Source organism: Scyliorhinus canicula, chromosome 12, assembly GCF_902713615.1.
Source record: "Scyliorhinus canicula chromosome 12, sScyCan1.1, whole genome shotgun sequence".
NCBI classification, from domain to species: Eukaryota; Metazoa; Chordata; class Chondrichthyes; order Carcharhiniformes; family Scyliorhinidae; genus Scyliorhinus; species Scyliorhinus canicula.
Window position 1 is genome coordinate 43,604,213 of NC_052157.1, and position 17,608 is coordinate 43,621,820.

At 45.1% G+C, this 17,608-nt stretch overlaps 1 protein-coding gene across 3 annotated transcripts in view; it reads left to right on the forward strand.

Moving 5' to 3' along the window:
- adamtsl3 (ADAMTS-like 3) overlaps positions 1-17,608 on the forward strand; it is a 747,154-nt gene that overhangs the window by 51,676 nt on the left and 677,870 nt on the right. For all 3 annotated transcript variants that reach the window (XM_038813229.1, XM_038813228.1, XM_038813227.1), the window contains exon 3: positions 16,894-17,013. In XM_038813229.1, the coding sequence (XP_038669157.1) occupies positions 16,894-17,013 (120 nt within the window). The remainder of the gene's footprint in view (positions 1-16,893; positions 17,014-17,608) is intronic.

Below are 17,608 nucleotides of genomic sequence, written 5' to 3' on the forward strand. Positions count from 1 at the left end.
CATCCCCCTCTGCCCGCCCAGCTCCCAAGGCACCACCAAAACAGGATCAGGCATTAACTCATTCCATAGAAGAATCCATGGAGCCCTACAGTGCAGAAGGAGGCCATTCGGCCCATCGGGTATGCACCGATCCTCCGAAAGAACACCCTACCTAGGCCCACTCTCCGCCATATCCCTATATCTCCGTAACCCCACCTAACCCTCACACCTTTGGACTGTGGGAGGAACCGGAGCAGCAGGAGGAAACCCACACAGACATGGGGAGAACCTGCAAACTCTACACAGTCAGTCACCTGAGGCCAAAATCAAACCCAGGCTCCTGGCGCTGTGAGGCAGCAGTGATAACCACTGTGTTCGATGTCACCCATTCCATTAAAATAATCTCCAACGCAACCCTTCTATAATTGATCTGTTTCAAATGTAGATTATGGAACACTGGCAACAAAGAGGTTTACAGCAAAGATCATGTCATCTGTACATGGTAGTTTAACATTAGTAATTTCCTGGCACAATGGGTGACCCCGTTTTTTTTATCCAGATTTATCTTGGAGTGGAAGTTATTTTGCAGATTTACATGCAAATAGTTTTGCAAATCATAGTATTGATTTAATGCTGTTCAAATTGATGCTAATTTGAAGGGGGCCTCATGGGATTTTATCACTTAGATATTTCCAGGAGTAAGCTTTCACGCAGCTGTAGCGCAGAAGGCAGCCAACATGCTTCAGTTAATCTGGAATTCTAGCACAAGATGTTAATAAACCCGAAAACATACATATGCGGTAAGAGCTGGAAAAGAAGTAAATATATTATGCTTTTAAAAGAAGTAAGGTTGTTCCGGTCATCACAGAAGAGGAATGTTTAAAATTTATTATTGAGAAGAATATGGAAAATGTCAAGGGGATTAACATCTGTATATTTTACTGTAGATCTTCACTGTCGGCCCCAGATTAAACACACAATCCATATTTCCCCTACTGGTGTGACATTTATTGATTAGTCAAACTAAGATGTCATCCCCAACCAGTTCAACATTTCTTTCGTCAATTTTGTAACCAGAATCTTGCAAGTTTTTAATTAAAAAATGCAACATTTGAATTACCTTTCCACTGCCTTCATCGTTCTGTTGTCCAGTTGTTTCAAAATCTCAAAGATTTTGGCAATGAGTATGAGAATTTGCTGCCAACTGTTTGGAAAAAAAAGCTCAAGCTCAAACTGCCGAGTCTACTCTGGGAATTCTCATTAGAGAGTTGGTTGCTCATGGGAGGGAGAAGCATTTAAGCAAATGTATAGTTTTTTTTGCAACTGAACACTTGCAATACTGAGGATTCCTTTTTTTAAACCGAGACTGTTTTATGACATTAGAAATGCAAAAGGCATGGTTCATTCCTCTTGATTCAACTTTCTCTTTAAAGTACGTACACAACACAGAATCAGTTGGCTGAAAATAGTATACTTTTTTTTTAAAGTCCAGGTGATTGACAATGCTATACTTTTTTTCCATGACTACAGGTTTTAACTGAAGGAAAGTGTCACTTTGCCAGTGCTCTCTGAGAAAACAGGCACTGATTAGGTTTAGATAAAAGGGGCTTTGTCTCCTGGATACATTGTATGTGTAGCCTTCATTTCGGGTCTCTTGGTTATTCAAATAGATTTGACAGACCAGGTTGCATCATTTCATGGATTTTACACTGTGGATGTGCTATTTGATTGAAACATATAAGATCCTGAGGGGGTCGTGATAGGGTGGATGTGGAGAGAATGTTTCCTCTTGTGAGGGAATCTAGAACTAGGGGTCACTGTTTAAAAATAAGGGGTCGTCCATTTAAGGCAGAGATGTAGAGAATTTATTTTCTCTCAGAGGGGCGTGCGTCTTTGGAACCCTCTCCCTCAAAAGGCAGTGGAAACAGAATATTTAAATATGTTTAAGCAGAGGTAGATGAATAGGTTCTTGATTAACAAGGGAGTGGAAGCTTATCCTGGGTTGGTGGGGGTTGGGGGGGAGAGAAAGCTGGACTGTGGAGATGAAGTTACAATCAGATCAGCCAAGATCTTACTGAATGGCAGAGCCACTCGAGGGGCCGAGTGGCCTGTGCCTGCTCCCATGCTCGTATGTGTTGATGACATAAGACTGGAGAAAAGGATTGAAATGAAATGACTTATTGTCACGAGTAGGCTTCAATGAAGTTACTGTGAAAAGCCCCTAGTTGCCACATTCCGGCGCCTGTCCGGGAAGGCTGGTACGGGAATCAAACCGTGCTGCTGGCCTGCTTTAAAATCCAGCAATTAGCCCTGCGAGCTAAACCAGCCCCTGTTGACCAGCCATTCTAATCAGAGCAGTTCTAATTCAGCACCTTCACAACTTAGGCTGCCCTGGAGTTTGGAGGTTACAGACTCAACCTTTCCCTGGTCGGGGTGGCTCAAAATTTCAACAAAAAGTAAAGTTTAAAAATGGTGCAACGAAAAATCTGCAAATTCTTTCTCCTGGGCGTGCTGGGAAACTCATTCAACTTTATTGAATTTCAGTTTTTTAAACCACCTTTGTATTGTTGAAGGCAGGGTATATAAAACGTGGGTGATTCATTGCATTAAAAATGTATATATATATATATTGAAGCAAGTTATTTTGGGAGTTGGTGTCATGATTTGTAAGAAGCTAAGACCAGAGTTAAGCATGCTCCATGGATCGAGATCCACTCGATGTTTCAGGTTTTGTCTCAGCAGTGTGAATGTTGGGAGATGGTGCTGTAATGTCACCGGACAAGTAATCCAGAAATCTGCAATCTGAAAATTATTTTCAGTAATGGTGACTGTGAAAACGCGACATCAATTGTAAAAACCCATCTGGTTCATTACTGCCCTTTAGGGAAGGAAATCTGCCATCCTTATCTGTCTGACCTCCAGGTGATTCTCAACCCACTCCATGGGCGTGATTCTCCGAAACCGGGAGAAATCGTGAGGCTGGCGTCAAAAACGGGCGGGTTTGACGCCAGCCTCCGCCCCCCCGACCGGGAACCGATTCTGGTCCCCGGTCGGGGCTAGCATGCCGCGGCCGTGAACTCCGGCATCGTGGGCTTAACGAATTTCGTTAAGCCCGCTTGCCAGAGTTTGTGACGGCTGATGCGTCAAATGACGTCAGCTGCGCATGCGCGGATTGGAAGACTCCAACCCGCGCATGCGCGGATGACGTCATCACGCATTTGCGTGAAACCCGCGCATGCGCGGGCCAGGATGCCCCTCAGCCGCCCCGCAAATGGATACAGCGGGGCGGCGGAAGGATAAAGAGTGCGCGGGGTAAGTACCCCCTGCCCGCGATCGGTGCCCACCGATCGCGGGCCCATGGCATCCTTGGCACGGCCGTGGTACTGCCGTGCCAATCAGTGCCATGGTTCCCAAGATCGCAACTTTACGGCCGTTTTTACGAACGGTCAGACTAGGTGTGTTTGACGTTCCTAAAAGCGGTTGTAAAGGGCTTGGAATTTGGCCCATCGGCCAGCTGAGAATCGCTGCTCGCCGTAAAAAAACAGCGGGCAGCGATTCGTGTCGGGAGGCGGGCGTGGGGGGGGGGGGGGGAGAATAGCGGGAGGGCGTCAGACCAGCGTGGCCGTAAAAATTTACGACCCCCGCTATTCTCCGCACCGTCGTGAGTGCGGAGAATCGCCCCCCATATGATTAACTCTTCACTCCCCTCTGAAACGGCTATAGTGTTGTAAGGGTTGTTCAGTGGGACTGAAAGGTTCAGAGACTCGGAAGGCTAAACATTTAAGGGTGGAATTTCCTGGACCCCTCCCCGCAGCAGGTGTGGGCTCACCATTCGCCACTGGTGGAACGGGAAAACCTTGCCGATACCTACGGCATTTTGTGTGACTCGCCTGTCCCGCTGCCAGGGAACCTGCCACTGAGCCTGCCTTCAGCAGGAGCACAAGATCCTGCCAGTGGGAAGGGACAGAAAAACCTGCCCGAAGTGTTTATTGAAAACACACAACTTATATACATATGCACAAAGTGTAGTCCAGCCTTGGGGCTATCTGGTAATTTCATGCTCGCTATTAATGAGGCTAGCTTTTCACTCTCGATTTATTAATTAATTGAATTTAAATATCGCCAGCTACGATGCTGAGCTTTGAACTCATGTTGCCAGCAGCAGCCAATTAAGAGGCCACTGCTGTAACTGCCATTCAATTGAGGTCCGTGTCCCACCTCTCAAGAGCTGCTGTCCTTATCAGAGCGCTCGCAGTTCAGCAGGCTGGGCTGCGTCACTGGTTAAGGTGGCTGCTGCTGAGGCTACAGGAAAGAGGGGAGGGTGTCTCCATGTTGAGATTGTCTCGAAAGGCCAGTAAAAGAGTGCGAGGGACTGGCAGACTTTGGTAATCAAAGGGCAGAATTCTCCAGAGCCAGTATATGAGATGCTGGGGCAGCCATTGCCACTGCAGAGAACCTCCATGAGCCATGGTGCAGTCAAGGAGGAAGCCCCAGATGAGAGCTGGCAGGGAGGCCATCATGGCTTATCTGGCAGTGGCTGGGCCCATCCCAACTCTGGTAAAATGATGGCATCTGGGTAAGGGAGTATTAATTGGTTCAACAGGCTGCTTCCTTCATCAGGTTGATGGGCAGCCACACATTTCATAGAATTTACAGTGCAGAAGGAAGCCATTCAGCCCATCGAGTCTGCACCAGCCCTTGGAAAGAGCACCCTACCGAAGCCCATACCTTCACCCCATCCCCGTAACCCCACCTAACCATTTTTGGACACTTAAGGACAATTTATCATGGCCAATCTACCTAACCTGCATATCTTTGGACTGTGGGAGGAAACCAAAGCACCCGGAGGAAACTCAGACATGGGGAGAACGTGCAGACTCCACACAGACAGCTACCTCATTTGAGCTACTTGCCCCAGCGAATATCCCATGACACTGAGAATTTGCATGCTCATGTCTCACTAACCATTTTGAGACCATAGCACAGCGGTTAGCATTGTTGCTTCACAGTGCCAGGGACCTGGGTTCGATTCCTGGCTTGGGTCGCTGCCTGTGCGGAGTCTGCACGGTCTCTCCGTTTCTGCGTGGGGTTTCTCTGAGTGCTCCGGTTTATTCCCACAAGACCCGAAAGACAAGCTTGTTAGGTGAATTGGACATTCTGAATTCTCCCTCAGTGTACCTGAACAGGCGCCAGAGTGTGGCGACCAGGGGATTTTCACAGTAACTTCATTGCATGTTAATGTATGCCTACTTGTGACACCAAGAAAGATTATTATTATATTGACTTGGGAAGGGCCTGTTCAATACTGTGGCAGGAGCAGAAACCTGATTGGTGGGATCCAAACATGGCATTTCAGGAAAGGTGGGAACAGATTTGCGAGGTGACAACATTTTCAAGGACTTTGAAGAGGAAAGATAGATTGAAGATGTAATGGTAGTTCGCAAGGATGGAGGAGGTATCAAGGGTTGTTTTTTTTGAATAAGAGGTGATGACAGCAAATTTAAAGGAGAGAGGCAACATTTGAAGAGAGAGAACCATTCATTAATAATAATGATGTGTGCAGCATGGTGGCGCAGTGGTTAGCACTGCTGCCTCATGGCGTCGAGGTCCCAGGTTCGATCCTGGCTCTGGGTCACTGTCCGTGTGGTGTTTGCACATTCTCCCCGTGTTTGCGTGGGTTTCGCCCCCACAACCCAAAGATGTGCAGGTTAGGTGGATTGACCACACTACATTGTCCCTTAATTGGAAAAAATGAATTGGGTACTCTAAATTTATTTTAAAAAAATAATGATTATCATATATAGCCAACAAAATTTAAGATAACTGTATTTCTCTCTATAAAATAATAGAGGTGATTGAATGAATTAGTTAAGAGAATGAATACTTTGAGAAAAATTCTTTGAGATATTAAGCAGGGACCAGATTTATTTACTAAACAAGCCTGCTATATGCAGAGGTAATGTGTTAACAATTTAAAAAATGATTTGCACTTACTTCCTTGCTGCCATCTAGGTCCCTAAATTAGGTGTAAGTTTGAATTTTCCTGATAGTTGTTTAGTTGTTTCATAGATCTTTTTCATATTATGCCCATCTGCTTCTTCTGCAAGATCTTCAACGTATCTCCACTTACCTGCTTTTATACTAGCATTAACTTCTTTGTTCATCTCTCTGTATTCCCTTTGTGCTCTGATGCGAAAATTGTTCACCTCCTCTTTTTTCCTCATCCTGATTTCTAATTTTTCGGGAGTAAGCATTTAAAATCCAAGGCTTGTGTCGTTTTTTCTTCCGTCGCAATACATCCTCATGTGTTCTCTTCCAAGCAGTCTTTGGTTGTTCCCATTGATCCTCTGTTGATGTTTCAACAGCCTGTAAATCTTGAAGGGCTTGGAAACTGTTTTGAAGTGATAGAAATCTGATATTGCTTTGTTCTTAAGATTTTCAATGTTGAATTTGACTCCAGCTGACCCTATTTGTGCCACTCTCTTGAGCTTCAGCTGGACTCTGGTTATGAGGAGGTGGTTGTCTGAACATGCATCTGCTCCCGGTTGAATTCTGACATCTGGCAAAGGTCTTCTGAAGGTTTTACTGATGCAGATGTGACCATGTTGGTTCTCTGTTGTGTAAATTTCAGAGATCCACATGGTTTTAGTGGATATCCCTGTGTGGGAAAATAACATTAGGCTGTGGGAGGAGACAACACAGGATCCATTGGTCCTCCAAATCAAAAGGGGAAAGTGGAATTGGATAGGCCATAACCTCAAGGAAGCCGCGGAACAACATTACATGGCAAGCTCTCACATGGAATCCGCAAGGAAAGAGAAAGTGAGGCCGACCAAGAAACATATGAAGGCGGGATACAGGAAAGAAGATGAGAGCCAAGGGCTATACGTGGCAGCGTGTGCACATCACCAAAAATCTGCCCTTGTCCACCTACGTCGACGCTACCACCAAGAAAACACAACAGCGCCTCTGCTTCCTCAGGAAACTAAGGAAATTCGGCATGTCCACATTGACTCTTACCAACTTTTACAGTGCATCATAGAAAGCATCCTATCTGGCTGCATCACAGCCTGGCATGGCAATTGCTCGGTCCAAGACCACAAGAAACTTCAGAGAGCCGTGAACACCACCCAGTCCATCACACAAACCTGCCTCCCATCCATTGATTCTATCTGCACCTTCCACTGCCTGGGGAAAGTGTACAGCATAATCAAAGACCCCTCCCATCCGGCTTACTCACTCTTCCAACTTCTTCCATCGGGCAGGAGATACAAAAGTCTGAGAACACACATGAACAGATTAAAAAACAGCTTTTTCCTCACTGTTACCGGACTCCTAAATGACCCTATGGACTGATCTGATTAATACTACACTCCTGTATGCTTCACCCAATGCCGGTGTCTAGGTATTTACATTGTTGCCCTATTGCGTATTTTCTTTTCAGGTACTAAATGATCTGTTTGAGCTGCGGCGCAGAAAAATACTTTTCACTGCACCTCGGTACACGTGACAATAAACAAATCCAATCCAGAGAGTTTGGCCCAAAACGGGATTAGATGTAGCAAATTTTTCAGTGGCCTGTGCTCTGTCAAGGAGTGAAGAGGCTAAGAAGAAGAAGACTTCCTTGCCATGCAAGAGATATTGTTGTTGTGAAGAGATTACCCAAAATAACCCAGGTGTAGGTTGCAGTCTTTACCATTCACGCCCTACACTGAGTGGGATCTTCTTCTTTGTGACCAACAGTCGCTGAACAGATGCACTGGAGCCCAGAGAAAGTCAAATTTGAGCTGAGTGCCACTTTACCTTGACTGTTGCTTGGATTTGAAAGCTTCCTCAGAGGGATTATATGTCAGGATGTGTTTTTGAAGCAGAAGGGTAAGATGGTGAGCATCAAACATGCAGCCAGCTCACCTGACATGCGTTTCTACTTAACCAGATGAACAGATTGCGAAGCTTTCAAAGTTGGCAGGCCTTCAGACCATGTTAGTTTCGGAGATTTGTTTCCAAACAGGTTTAAAATCAGCCAAGTTGCATGCTCCCGAACCAACCATGAATATTTCACATGGGCATTCAATGTTAAGGGGATTGTTATCATATCTGTATTTGTCGATTAAAGCCAGTGCTCCACATTGCCCCACAAGGTTGAATGCTGTCGCCTCTTGTGGGTCACGATTCTCACATTGGATCTTCTTCATTACAGAATAGATTGGGACAGCAACCACTGAAAATAACACCTCAAAGCACTGCTCGGTGGGGGAGGAACTGTGAGTGGAATTTTGTCCGGGGTTGTGGGGCGAAAAGGAGGCTCGGAGCGGTGTTGTGGGGGAGCTAAGAAATGGTGGCACAGCGACAGAGACTTGAGTTCGATTCCGGCTTTGGGTGGAGTTTTCAAATTCTCCTGAGTCTGTGTGGGTTTCCGCCAGGTGCTCCGGTTTTCTCCCACAGTCCAAAAATGTGCAGGTTAAGAGGATTGGCCATGCTACATTGGCCCTTAGTGTTCAGGGATGTGCAGGTTAGGTTACGGGGATAGGGCAGGGTGGGCTGGGGAGTGTGCCTGGGTCGGGTGCACATTTGGAAGGTCGATGCAGATTTGATGGGCCGAATGGCTTTCTGCACAGTAGGAACTCTATGAAATGTATCTTTGTGATCCAGGGAGAGGCATACGACAGAGGCTCTACATGAACTGAGAGCAGGTAGAAGCAAAATTTTTAATTGAGAGGAACATTGGATTGGATTAGATTGGATTGGTTTATTGTCATATGTACCGAGGTACAGTGATAAGTATTGTTCTGCATGCAGCTCAAACAGATCACTCCGTACATGAAAAGAAAATACATAATAGGACAAACATAAAATACACAATGTAAATATATAGACACAGGAATGTATTACTCGGTAGCGAAGATGTGGGACAAGATCAATTCATAAGTCCATTAGTGCATAACAGGGTCGTTTGGGAGTCTGGTAACAGCGGGGTAGAAGCAGTTTTTGGCTGTAAGAGAAAAAAAAGAAAGACTTGCATCTATCTAATGTCTTTCACAACCATATCCCAAAGTGCAATGAAGTACTTTTTGTTGAAGTATGTAGTCACTGTTGCAGGAAACATGGCAGCCGATTTGCACTCCACTCTGTCTCCTGCCAATTCAAGATGGCTGTGTAAGATGGTCATCGATACCAGTCTTCACATGTGCACTTGGCTACACATGAGTGGGATCCTTTACCGTCCATCTGCAGGAGCCAAAGTGGTGGTAGGAAGCTGTTCACCCAGTTTCTGAGCCCCGCAGTGGGCGGGCAGTCAGGGGGTGGGGATTAGGATCTGGAGGGAGGGGAGGCTTCTGGCCCACCTGGTGATGGCCGCAATCCTGTTTGCAGCTCCAGGGCTTAATCCTCCCAGCACAGTACATTTCTAGCACTGACAGGCAGGCAAACGATAGAACGCATGCTTAATTACACACCGTCCCTTCCACACGACTGAGATGTGCTGGTATGAGAGATGGTTTATTGGAAGAAAGGTATAAAGAATGGAGGGGAAAAATGGCAAGATAAATATTAAGGAAATCAAAGGGATAAAGAAAACAATGGGACCCCTGAGAGATTCTCCTACCGGTGCTGTAAGGTTTGCAAGACTGGGTGTTTTTCTAAGAAATATTTATTAATTTCAATTGTGTTGGGACTCCGGGTCAAGTGAAGCTGGAGTTGACTGTGCAGTAGTCCAGGCGGTTGTAACAGTATTAACAGGCCAACCAGTTGTTTCAAACAATTATTGCAACAGCTTAGGCTGTTACGTCACTGCAGGAAACGGGGAGAGAACTGTTGCAATTTCTACCACAATCTTCCAGTCTGCAAACAATGGGATTCTGGGTATCACTCCAACCCACATAAACCTGCGCTGTTTTTCACTTTCAGTACATACTTTACAGTGAAGCCTATAGATACAGATGTTTTACAGCGTATAGATACAGTGGTTTTTGACGCCATTGGTCAATTTTGTGAGTTGGCCAGATTTTGCGACATTACCAGTTTCATACACACTCTTAATTCTTTCGGATATAAAGAATTCTGAGATGCCAATGTGAAACTGAGATAGGCTCAGCTCAGACTTGCTGCACAATGTCAACATAATTACCCCTCTAGAGTAAAATTTTCAGAAGTTGAGCCAATTTCTGTTCCTTCCAGTGAATATAATACATTTCCACCAAACTTTCTCACCTACTATAACCACGCCAATTAAAGCCTGTCTCTTGATGGGTTGCTGAGCCAAAGGTTGCTGCAAAACCTTTATTCCAGATGTTCAGCTTTGTAGATTCAGAAAATACTTTTTTCATTGGCGTGTCCTTCCACAACAAATCCTCCAAAGATGAATGAGTAGAAAGGAGCATTCCCCCGTATAAAGATACTAATTTGCTTGAGCTGAAAAGTATTCATTTTTACAATCTCCCCACTCCACCTGTAATCTCCGAGCTCGATGTGGATTAAAAGGTATTTGTTGTACGGAGGTTACTGTCTTTCCTTATAATCATAAAATCATAGAACGGAGTCTGCACGTTCACGCCACATGTCTGCGTAGGTTTGCTCCGGGTGCTCCGGTTTCCTCCCACGGTCCAAAGATGTGCAGGTTAGGTGGATTGACCATGCTAAATTGCCCTTAGTGTCCAAAAAAGGTTGGGGGGTTTACGGGCAAAGGGTGGAGGTGTGTGGTTGGGTGGGGTGCTCTTTCCAAGGGCCGGTGCAGATTCGATGGGCGAATGGCCTTCTTCTGAACTGTAAGTTCTATGATTCTATGATATGATTCTATAATCAGTGTCTCCTACGCTGTATGCTAAAATGCTGCTGAAATATTATTATTTTGGCAGGAAAGATATTCATGGTTGTGTCGTTCTGGTAAGCTTGCCACAAAGGGCAAAGGGTTTGAAGGAAGTTTGAACTGCTGTACAAGACAGAATTGAAGATCCCTGCAAAGGCCCGGGTTCATATTCAAATTAATAAACTGTCCTTTGGAGTGCCCCCTGCAGTGTCTGGGAGACTTTGATTGTCGAGGATGGCATGGCACTCACTTGGGCGACTGTGCAGTATTCACGCTGAACCTTTTGTTTGAACAGACCTGAAATGCTGGACAGAATTTTATTATTGGTCTGGGTGCACAGCCAAGCATTCACAACTAATTAAGAAAAATAAACAGAAGTATGAGCTCAGCAAGGAATTCTATTTTGACAACTGCAGAGACATATTGACTTTGCATGACTGATATCTTTAGGTGGTTACAATAAGTTGTTATTTCTGTGAACTGTTTTGTCAATGTCTCACTTTTATTTGGAAATGATTAAGAGGTGTGAAGGTTTGAAGCCTATTTTAAATCCTTAACGGTTTGTCTGACTGTTGTATAAAAAGCAGTTTTATTTTCAAAGGAAGTTTTGAGAATGGGTATTTTCTTTCTCTCAGCAGTTTCACACATGCCATTAGTATTATATGGCTCATTGTTCATGCGCATGGTATATGCTCGGTGAATGGGCATGAAAAGGGCATGAGTTGTCACTGAGTTGGCATGGGCAGTTTGAGGGGCCATGGAGAGTGGCTAGGGAGTATGGGTTGGCATGGCCATTGTGAGGGGCTCTAGGGAGTGGCTGGGGAACATTAATGGGCATTAAATTGGCATTGCGTTGGCATTGAAGGATGGGTAAGACTTATTGAACTTGCTTTTCAAACCGTTCCCAAATCCAGACTATGGCTCATGACTCCTCAGGGGCAATGAACCAAGGATTATTGAGAAGTTGGCCCGATTGCATAAACATTGCAGCGGCGAGGAAATGCCTACACTTGCAATGGCGCCAGGCTGATCGGGAGTGGGCTCACTACCCACAAAAACTGGGGCCACCGGGAAAGGGAATCCTGGAATCAACTTTGCAAAAATCCAGGTCATTGTCTCTGAATCCAGTCTGTCAAATCCTTTCATAATTTCACAAATTTCTATCAGATCAGTCATATCCATGGAGCTTAATGTTTAAGGAAGGTACTAGCATGATGCTGCCAAACAGATTGAGTATCAAACTGCAAACCCTTTCAGCACATGCCAATGGTAGGTATTAAGTGCAGGACAGATGCCTAATCATCCATAAGTTTGTAAGATATAGGAACTGAATTAGGCCACTCAGCGCATCGAGTCTGCTCTGCCATTGTATCTTGGCTGATATGTTCCTCATCTGCTACCTACAATGTTACAGAACAAGAACTGGATTGCAAAATTAGCCAGAGTTTCTTCCCCCTCGAACACATGGCCTCAGAGCAGAAGTAGGCAATTAGCCTCTCAAGCCTAAAACCCTCAATATGATCATGGCTGATCCCATCCTGGCCTCAACTCCACTGTTCTGCCCGTTCTCCATAACTCTTCAACCCATTACCAATCAAAAGTTTGTTGAAATCCTCCTTAAATTTACTCACTGTCCCTGCATCCACCACTCTCTGGGGCAGCAAATTCCACAGATTCACAACCCTTTGTGAGATGTTGTTTTTCCTCAAATCTGTTTTAAATCTGCTACCACTTATTCTAAGATTATGACCTCTCATTTTAGAATGCCCCACAAGGCCACAAGAACCATCAGCTCCATATCTACTTTATGCATACCTTTTAGCATCTTGTATACCTCAATTAGATCTCCCCTCATTCTTCTAAACTCTAGAGAGTACAGGCTTAAACTGCTCATCTCTCCTCATACGACAAACCCCTCATCTCTGGAATCAATGTAGTGAACCTCCTCTGAACTGCCTCCAATGCCACTACATCTTTCCTCAAATAAGGGTACCAAAACTGTGCACACTACCCCCGGTGCAGTATTACCAATGCCTTGTATAGTTGCAATAACACTTCCTTACCTTTATATTCAATTCCTTTTGCTATAAATGCCAACATTACATTTGCTTTCTTTATTATCTGCTGCACCTGCATGTTCATTTTCTGTGACTCATGCATGAGGACACCCAGATCCCATGACCTCATTCTTATCCACTGTGAACTCCATCTGCCACATTTTGGCCCATTCTCCTAATCTATCTATATCCAGTTCTTCATTGCAACTTACTGTCCCACCTATTTTTGTGTCATTTGCAAATTTGGCTATAAAATCATCTATCCCTGTATCCAAGTCATTGAGATAGATTGTAAATAGCTGGGGTCCAAGCGAACCCAGTGGCACCCCACTAGTTACATCTTGACATCCAGAAAAAGACTTCACCTTGTGAATTAACCTTCTGTGCGGCACCTTATCAAACGCCTTTCAAAAGTCCAGATATACTACATCTACAGGATCCCCATTATCCATTTTGCTTGGTACATCTTCGAAGAACTCAAGGAAATTAGTCAAATATGATTTGCCCTTCATAAAACCATGCTGACTCTGATGGATAGCGCTTTGGCTTTCCAAATGTCCTGATATTACATCCTTGATAATTCATTCTAACAATTCTCCAACAAAAGGGAAGAGTCTCTAATGTGAATGTTGGCCCCTAGGAAGATGAAACTGGTGACTTAATAATGGGGCACACAGAAATGGCAGAGATGCTAAATCAATACTTTGCCTCAGTTTTCATGGTGGAGGACACTGGTACCATTCCTATAGGAATGGGCATTTCAGAGGTAATAGAAAGGGTGGAACTTGGAACAATCAGCATCAATAGGGAAACGGTATTTAACAAACTCTTGGGATTGAGGGCAGACAGTCCCCAGGGCCTGATGGGCTACATCCTAGGGTGGTAAAGGAAGTAGCAGTAGAGATAGTGGATCCATTGGTTATGATATTCCAAATTTCCATGGTCAAGGGAGGCAGAATGTGAGAAATTACATGTGATGAGCCATGTGATGGAAAGTAAGTTGGAGCTCTACCATCAGGATCCACAGTTCTACATCAGAACATGCATGTAAAAGTGCACCTTCTTGAGTGAATAATGACACACCACCACCACCTTTTCGACCATCTATCTGCTGTAATATGTTTTTAAGGATATCAGCATGACATCAGAAGAAGGGATCAGCTTTGGACCTCACTGTTTTGGCAGTTCAGTGCATATGAACCGATTTGATAGTGGAAGTAGAGAATTATGGATGGTTGAGTGGGGTGTCAGTGGGGGAGTGAAAGAAATTGAGAGCAGGAGAAGCACAATAGGGAGCAAAAGGCGGATGTGCCTGGCTAGAATAGAAGGTACTTTCATAATCTCACAAATTCTTCTTTCCGGCCTCCAGATCATAACCCCACCATGTTGCCAGCTCCCAGTCCTCCCACACAGCGTCCCTGATGGTTACAGTCTGATGAAGATCTCTGTCCAGTTGCAAATCTGTTTGAATATCTGATCCAGGATTTGTTTATTTCCCAGAAGAGCTTTGATGATTATTTGCTATGTTCCAGCCAGTCTCGACTTTGTGAGATTCACTTTTCTTCAATTAAAAATAAAATCTGTACAGCTTGCTCTGTTTCTCAATGTAGACAATAATGTGCTTTACGCCTTGCCTTCCCTCACACTGCACACCATTGCTAGTTTACCCCTTTCCTCCCTCTCTTCTGAGATGGTCTCATGGGAGGCTGGAGAGGGGGCTACCTGGGATGGATCGGCGCCATCAGCTATTGGACCAGCGGGAGAATGGACTTTGGTGTATACTCACTCGTACTATCCGGTGTCGGTCGTTGACCTTTTTCCAGGTCACACTCCCGGCGTTCACAGCTGCCACCACCTCATCCAGGCAGCACTGGATGCCCTATGGCTGACCCTCCGGGACCCTTGGGAGAACAGGACATCCCTCCTGCCCTCCACAGCATCTTGCAGCCTTCCCAGATCTGAATCCCTGAATCTTGGGGCCAGTCTCCTGGGTGAGCTGGCTGGGGTGGCTGAGCAAGTGCTGCTCGACCTTGTAGCGGGGGGTTTAACAAGCGCGGTGCTGGCGAATTAGCTGGCGAGCTTTGATTGGCGGCGAGAAGCCCGTGGGGTCTGAGTAAGTGGACCAATTAATGTTGAATTGCGTTGCCGGTCTCGCCAGGAAGAGCAGCGGCGAGCTCGCGGCAGTTCCCGCTCACTACCACACTTAAGGTGTGATTCTCTTGCCGTGTTGCGCTCAAGCGAGAGCGCAACACAGCCAGAGAATCTCGGGAGAGGCCTCCAGCGGACCTGCTGACAGCCTCCGCTCCTCGCGGGGTTCACCGTAGCCCGGCGAAACATTGGAGTCTGAACTCCGCCCAAAATGACCGGGACCAAATGACGCTCGCGGAAGTAGGTCGTAAATCTACTTACGACCTATCTGCCCGAGACCCACGGCCACCATTGATTGTCTGGCCCCCTCACGGAGGCTGCAGTCAGGCGCCGATCACTGCTGGTCCACACAAACGTGGACCAGGCGGAATGGCACTCGGGGGGGTGGGTGGGTGGGTGGGGGTGGGAGGGGTCTCCCGGGGTCTCCCGGGGTCTCCCGGGCCATGGGTGGTCAGGGCTCAAGAAAGTGACTAATTGTCATTGAATAGCGTTAGGGAATTCACCGGCAGAACCGACGGGAAACTCCCTGAAAAATTTAGAAATTCATTTAGAATCGCACCTGTGATCAATTATTGCAAGGGGAATTGAATATAAAATTAGGAAGGTTATGCTCCAGCTATACAGGACACTGGTAAAACCACATCTGGAGTATTGTGTACAGCAGTGGTCTTCTTATTTAAAAAGGGAGGATGTAAATGCCAAAGGCGCAGTTCAGAGAAGGCTTATTAGACTAATGCCAGGAATCGGTGGGTTGTCTTGTAAGATCGGACAGGTTAAGCTTGTGTCCATTGGAGTTTAGAAGAATAAGAGGTGACTTAATTGAAACGTCTACCTCAAATGGCAGTGGAAGCAGAGGCTTTGAATGTTTTCAAAGCAGAGGTAGATTCTTGATTTTAAAAAGAGAGGGGGGTGAAAGATTATCGGGGGTAGGTTGGTGGTTACAGTCAGATCAGTCATGATCTTACTGAATAGCGGAGCTAGCTTGAAGTGACCCACTCTTGCTCCTACCTCATGTTCGTATGTGTTTTGACATTCCTCTGTCCACTAATCTGACAGAGGCGTTGGGCATTTAAAACAAAATGATTAACTCCTCCATTATTGTCAAGTCGATAAGAAAGAAAGAACTTCAATTTCTACCTTGCCGTTTACAACCTCAAAGCATTCCAAAGCACATGACCACCAACGACCTATTTTTAAAATGGTGACAGAGGAAACATGACAGTTTCTGCACAGCGATATCTCACAAACAATAATGTAAACTTGACCAGATAATCTGTTTTTCTTGTGATATTGGTAGAAACATAAATATTGGCCTGGCCTCCAGGGAGAACTCCCCTGTTCTTCTTTAATATAGTATGAGGGAATCTTTCACACCCATTTGAGGAGGCAGACTGGGAATCAGCTTAACATTTCATCTAAAAACTCTCTGACAGTGAGATCTCTGACAGTGGCACTTCCTCAGCACAGCACAAAAACATCAGCCTAGATTTTGTGCCCAACCTCCTGATGTGTGATTTGAAGCCCTTAACCCTGTGCAGGATATGTTACCAGCGAGCCAAGGTTGTCGTGGCTACGTGTTTGCTCAACGAAAACTAAAAGCAACCATCTCTCGGCAATCGCATTTAATTTTTTCTCAAGTTATATGCACATGACATGCTTAGTATTTGCAAACTACTCATGGGCTTAAACGCTCTCTTGATACGTGACCAGTCATATACCTTGAGAATAGTTTCAGAGAGGAAATCATGCTAATAATGATGGATGATATTTGGTGAAATGGGTTGAAGCGACTGGAAAATTGGAGCTATTAGAATAAAACCACTTTAAAAGTCTTTGTCGATATTTAGTTTCTACAATGGAGAAAAAGAACAAAAATGATGCTATTCATTCTTTTTTTCTTTCTAGGGAAATGGGGAACAATCACAGACTATCTACTTCCTTCCCGAATTTGCACTTTCTCCACAGGGGAGTTTTCTGGAAGACACAACAGGCGAGCAGGTCTTGACTTACCGCTACGATGATCAGGTCGGTGCAAGGTTTCCTGAAACATGACTATTTTTTGAGCAAAGAGCAATGTGACACAAGCCAGATGATCTGAAATCAGACATGTCATGACATATTCCTCAAAGAACTAAGTCAATCATTGGTGTGCGTACAAATTTGCTTTATCCGCATGTCTACTGAATTTAATGTTCATCCAAGGTTCTCTTTTTCAGAAATAAACACTTCATGTCACTGTAAATTGATTCAGTGATACTAATTACCATTGATGCTGTGTTGTGGATTAAGATTGATTTAAAAGAGTAGGCCATAAAAGTTAGATATTCAAATCATAACCGTCCTCTTTTGATTCATCCAAACTCTAGTGGTTTTCTTCATCTGTCCTATCTAAAGAGATACCTATTTGTCTTTTTAGTCTATTATTAGTCAGCATGATGGCCCAGTTGTTAGCACTGCTGCCTCATAGCGTCAGGAACCCGGGTTCAATTCTGGCCTTGGGTGACTGTCTTTGTGGAGTTTGCACGTTCTCCCCCTGTCTGCGTGGGTTTCCTCCATGTCCTCTGGTTTCCTCCCACAGTCCAAAGATGGGCAGGTTAGGTGGATGGCCATGCTAAATTCC